The sequence below is a fragment of the Wolffia australiana genome, chromosome 8 (genome assembly GCF_029677425.1).
Source record: "Wolffia australiana isolate 7733 chromosome 8, ASM2967742v1".
Taxonomy (NCBI): Eukaryota; Viridiplantae; Streptophyta; class Magnoliopsida; order Alismatales; family Araceae; genus Wolffia; species Wolffia australiana.
The window spans coordinates 14,093,906-14,099,784 of record NC_135842.1 but is presented as its reverse complement, the minus strand read 5'-3'; the positions used below and the strand labels follow the sequence as shown (position 1 = coordinate 14,099,784).

General features: G+C 46.2%; 1 protein-coding gene across 2 annotated transcripts; it reads left to right on the top strand.

The window, feature by feature from the left end:
* The first annotated feature begins 1,253 nt into the window (after positions 1–1,253).
* Positions 1,254–5,375, top strand: LOC144706678 (transcription factor BHLH148-like). 2 transcript variants are annotated; one of them, XM_078579680.1, is made up of 3 exons: positions 1,254–1,362; positions 2,465–2,743; positions 3,552–5,375. In XM_078579680.1, the coding sequence occupies exon 3, from the start codon at positions 3,677–3,679 to the stop codon at positions 4,952–4,954; it is 1,278 nt and encodes a 425-aa protein (XP_078435806.1). In that variant the 5' UTR covers positions 1,254–1,362; positions 2,465–2,743; positions 3,552–3,676; the 3' UTR covers positions 4,955–5,375. The 2 variants fall into 2 exon arrangements, with proteins under 2 accessions (XP_078435806.1, XP_078435807.1); XM_078579681.1 differs by having other exon boundaries at positions 1,260–1,362.
* Positions 5,376–5,879: the final 504 nt, after the last annotated feature.

Genomic DNA, 5,879 nt, shown 5'->3' with positions numbered 1-5,879 from the left:
TCTATCTATCTATCTATCTATCTATCTATCTATCTATCTATCTATCTATCTATCTATCTATCTATCTATCTATCTATCTATCTATCTATCTATCTATCTATCTATCCATCTATCTATCCATCTATCTATCCATCTATCTATCTATAATGTGCGAGTGTGTCCTTTCTTAAAAGTATCTTCAATTCTTTCTTGCCCTTTTTTAAGTTTCGATTAAGCGGGCTACACTTATGAAACTCTCTCTGGGAAACGATTATCTTTCACGACGCGTTGGACAGCACGTTGCAAAACTGAAAACTCTCCCAGCCAGACAGCACGTTTCGAAAGTGCCATCTGTAAACGAAAACGAGTAAGAGAATGCTGGATATAACGAGTTGGACTAACTTTACTCGGTCTGCTTGCTATCGCAACAAACCCAGATACTTAAAAAATAACATACAACACTTCTCTTTTTATTTATGTTTTTATCCAGCAATATATCAGTGTATCCATCTATAATTTAATCAATATATCTATCTATTGATTACTGTGTGAGTGTGTGGTCAATGCCAAAAATTCTCTAATTCTCTCTTCCTCTCTCTTTCTCGTTTTGTTAATGAGGGCTCCACTCATAAGCCTATGTCTGGGAAAGGTTCAAGTATCTTCCACGAAGCGTACGAGATTCCATCGGTAGACACGACGTTTCAATTCTTTATAATTGTTTGTAAAGTGCTAGCCGTAAACGAGAACGACTGAAAGCTTGCTGGATATACCGAGTTAGACCAACAAACCCGCGTACTTAAAAATAAGATAACATACTGCACAAGTCCTTTAAAGATGAGTGAAGTTCCCGCCCGCGTTCGTTTTCTAAGGAGAAAAAACACAGCGTGGAACACGTTTTAGTTTACCATCTTGCAGAAGAGTCCGTTATATGTGCCTCGAGAGGGAGAAGAAAGAAGTAAATTCTACAGTGCAGGTGATGAAGAAGGATCATATCGTAGCCCAACGCTGCGATATTTTGTTCGAGGAGAAAGATGGGGGGAATGGATCAGTTCCCTTCGTTTATGGAGTCTTTCGCGGCGCCATCTATGGACGAGCTTATGCTTTGGGCAGACTCGGTGATCGCGGCGCCACCGCCGAAGATTCCGTGCAGTGCCTTTGAGTGTTATAGGAATCAGAAGAGGGATCTTGGTAGCTCCTGCCAAGGAAGCGGGATGAATGTTAATGCGAGGATGTTGGAGTATTTGAGGAAAATGGCAGCGGAGAAGAGAGAAAGGGAGGGAGTGCATCAAGCGTATGAAGCATACGACGAGAGAGAGGCACCGGCGGGAGAGGCTGAGCCAGAGCTACGCTGATGTCTACCGGATGATTGGTCCTCAACGCAAGGTTCTGGTCTTCTCTTTCTCTGTTATCCCTTTTTTGCGAGGAGCTAAGTTAGAGAGAGAAACAAGGAAAGAGAGTTTTTACGGCAGACTTGTTTCGTAGAAGGGGAGGGATAGAGATAGATAGATAGAAATCTAGATTGATTGATATAGAGATAGAGATAGAGAGGTAGATTGTGTGGGTGTGTGAGAGGACAGGAGAGAGGGGGATCGACAGATGGATAGATAAATAGATAAAAAAGTTGGAGAGGTAGGGGAGGAAGAAGACAGAGGGAGAAAGGGAGAGACTGAGAGAAGATGAAAGAGAGAGGAGAGAGGAGGAGAGATGTAAAGAGAGCGAGAGAGACAGAGAAGAAGAAAGTGAGATGGAGGGAAAAAGGCGAGAGACGGAGAGAGTGGGAAAGGGAGAAGGGGAGTGAAAAAGAGAGGGAGAGAGAGACAACGAGAAGAACAAAGAGAGAGGGAAAGAGAACTGGGAGAGAAGTAGAGAGGGAGAGAAAAGGAGAAAGAAAGAGAGAGAGAGAGGGAAAGAGAGAGATAGATAGAGAGAGAGAGAGAGAGAGGGAGAGGTAGATAGATTCAGGGGGGAGAGAGGGAGGGAGATAGATACAGGGAGAGAGAGATATAGATAGATAGATACAGGGAGAGAGAGATATGATAGATAGATTCAGGGGGAGAGAGAGAGATAGATAGATAGATTCTGGGGGAGAGAGATAGAGATAGGTAGAATCAGGGGGAGAGAGAGAGAGAGAGAAAATAAACAGAAAGATTGAGAGAGAGCGAGAGAGCACGAGTGGAGTGGAGGGGATAAACAGCACAGAGGAGAGACAGAGATAAGTTTTTTAATTTGGGGTGTGTGTTTTCTATGTGTCTACATTGTCTTCCTGAAATAAGGAGGACGGGACAGAGAAGCCCTTCAAAACATTTTCTTCAATGCCCTCCTCGACAACCGAATTTTTCTCTCACCAGCTCGAAAGAACAATAAAATGAACGCATTTCCTCCTCCCATCATTAACCAACCTCCCTATCCTTTGCAGTCTTCAATCTCGACAAAACCCACTAATCCGCATTTCTCTTTCTAAACTTCTCTCCTCTTCTACTTACAGACGGGCAAAATCTCCATCGTAAGGGAAGCAGCGGAGCATCTCCGAGGGCTATGGAGAACAAGAGACGCTCTTCAGCGGCGCAGCCACGAGCTCCGCGCCGCCGCGGGAAGAGTGGACGGCGGGGAACCCATCCGGCTACGCGTGGGCAACCCCCTCTCTCCCGTCGATTCTATCATCGCCGTTCTCGAGAGGCTGAAGAGTCTCGGCGTACGAACCCAGTCTATACGCTCCTGCGCCCAAGACTGTGAGCTCACTGCCGCCATTGACGTGCAGACCGAGGTAACGAACCATCATCGCGCTTTGTCCTTTGCTATGTTTTTCGACTCGGTCTTGCGATCCAAGAGTCCTGATCACCATCACCATCGCAATTGTCTTACGCATCATCATTATCATCATCGTCATATTTATTATCGTCGGGTTTGTCATTCTCATCATGGTTATCATCATTGTCATACTCATCATCTTTAGAATCATTGTCATACTCACCATGATCAACACCATTGTCATGCTCATATTCATAATTGTCATTGTCATATTCTCCATCATCACCATCGTTAACATATTAATCGTCATCATTGACAAATCATCACTCAGCATCATCATCATCATCATCATCATCGTTAACATAATCCTCATCATCATTCTCAAACTCATGAACACATTCACCAGAGGTAGCATCATTAACAGATTCATCACCATTATCAGCCGCATTGTCATCACCAGCACCAGCATCATCATCATCAGCATCATTATCATCATTATCATCAACATATTTATCATCATCGTCGTCATTATCATTATCAACATTATTGTCATCATGATCAGCATCGTTGTCATCATCAATTCATCCTCTCTACCATAATCGTTTTTATCGCTTCATCAACATGCATGCAAACCAAGATGAATATGCAATTATGCGTACAACCATCATCGTATTCGCTCATGGATCATTTTTTATCGGCTTGCTCATCGGATCAAACTATCGTGATCATCGTAATCCACCACATCCCTTATCTGCGGTTTTCGTTATCATCATAGTCACAGTTATCCGATCAGTCTATGTTGACAGGGTTTTATTTATATGCAGTTGCGGACGGATGAAGTGCAAGCCGCCCTTCGACGTGCCGTCGTAGAAGTTGAATGGAAACTTCGGAAAAGATTAAATAGTCAAAGTTTTCTTTATTTGAGTTGACTAGTTTTCCACGTAACTGTATGCTTTCATTAAGTTATGTCAATAGCCGTTCGTTATTTTGTCTTACATTGCTCCACCATTCAAACATGTTGGCTGTAAGTAGGGAAGGAGACGGTATGACCGAAATTCGGTCAGACCGGACCGAACCGGACCGTCGGTCAGCCTTTTTAGGGCTGACCGAACCTTCCCGACCGGTCGAAACCGGACCGAAGACCGGCCCTTTCTCTCACCCTCTATCCCTCTCTAGCTCTCTTTTTCTCGCCCTCGCCCACCCTCTTCCTCTTTCCTTCCTGTTTTCTCTCTCTCTCGTCATCTCTCCCTCTCTCCACTTGTTCTCTCTCTCTCTCGTCCTCTCTCCCTCTCTCGTGCTCCTCTCTCCCTCTCCCTCTCTCGCTCTCGCTCTCTCTCCTCTCTCTCTCTCACCCTCTCTCCCGCTAGTTCTCTCCACCCTCTCTCACCCTCTCTCACCCTCTCTCCCGCTAGTTCTCTCCTCTCTCTCTTTCTCGTGCTCTCTGTCTATCGCCCCCTCTCTCCCCCTCTCTCTTTCTCGTTCTCTCGGTCCCTCGCCTAGTTCTCTCCCCCTCTCTCTTTCTCGTTCTCCCTGTCTCTCACCATCTCTCTCCCCCTCTCTCTTTCTCGTTCTCTCTCTCTCCTCCCCTCTCTCTCCCGTAGATCCAGTCTCGTTCTCCCAAATATTTGCTCTCCCTCTCTCACGTTTCTTACCACCTCCCTCTCGCCCTCTCCCCCTCTCTCACTCTCTCCCTCTCGTTTTCTATTATTCTCTCTCCCCCTCTCGTTTTGTTTTCCTCTATCTCTCTCTCCCTCTTGCTTTCTTTTCCCTTATCTCTCTCTCTCGTTTTATTTTCCTCTCTCTCTCTCTCTCTCTCTCTCTCTCTCTCTCTTATGTCCTCTCTCCCTCTCTCCCTCTCCTCCGCTACTTCTCTAGCCCTCTCTCTCGCTCGTTCTCTTCCGCTCTCTCCCTGTCTCTCTCTCCCTCGTTCCGGTCTCACCCTCCCTCCTTCCATATCGCCCTCTCTCCCGCTCTCACTCTCTCCCTCTCCTTTTCTTTCTCTCTATCTCTCTCCTACTCTCCCATTCCTCCTCCCTCCCTCCTCTCTCACCGGCTCTCCCTCTCCTTTCTCAAGTCCCTCTCTCTCTCGCCCTCTCGCTCACCCTCTCTCCTGCTCTCCCTCTCCTCCTCTCTCACCCTCACTTTCTCTCTCCCTCTCTCTGTCAACCTCTCTCCCCCTTTCACTCCTCTCTTCCTCTCGTTCTCTGCTCGCTCGCCCTCACTTTAGTTCTCCTTCTCTCTCTCTCTCATACTCTCTCCCTCGAGCCTGCTCCCTCTCCCTCGCGCACTCTCTCCCTACTGAACTCTCTCCGTCTCGCCTGCTCTCTCTCCCTCTCACTTCCCCTCTCCGGGTCTCCCTTGTTAAGGATAGTCCGCCACCTGGCTCCTCAAATGATCACGCCTCATCGCCAGGTGGCAGGACGTCACCAGAATCTTCTAGAAGCCCGACGTCACAAAGATCAGCCGGCGTATCCATCCGCCACCTCGAGTCCAGCCCGCCGCCGCCTCGAGCCACGACGCCATAATTACCGTTGCATTAATTCACTCCAACGTTCATCCTCCTTCTACAAATAGCCACACCTTGTACACTTCGAACCAGCTCTCTTCTTCTCATCTATTCCATTTTACGTTCAATAGATCCTTGATCATTTTATCTTGTCACTCTCTCTCTACCTCATATTCTAACATCCCTCTTACCCTTTCCTCTCTTGCTCTCTCCCTCTTCTACTCTCCTTAACTACTCCCTCTCTTTCTCTCTCTCTCACACACACACACACAGAGTCTCGCCCTCTTGTGAAGAGGAGTTCAACTCGCCAAATCGTCAAGACAAGCTATGAGGACTCAACGATTGGCGAGCTCCTGATAGGGACTTAATTAAGATTAGATAGTAAAATTAATCATATATTATGTACCCATTAGAAACTTAGAAATAGGATCAAATATAGGTTCAAATATAGAATAGGATTAAACATAGGTCGGATCAAAGATAGGATAGGATTAAACATAGCTAGGATCAAAGATAGAATAGGAACGAACATAGATAGGAACAAGGCCAGACCGAATGAATGGGTACACAACAACGATCAATGGTCAGGATTGATGCACCCGGAGAGTTATAACGATCGAGATTAAAAAGGGTACACGATACCGAT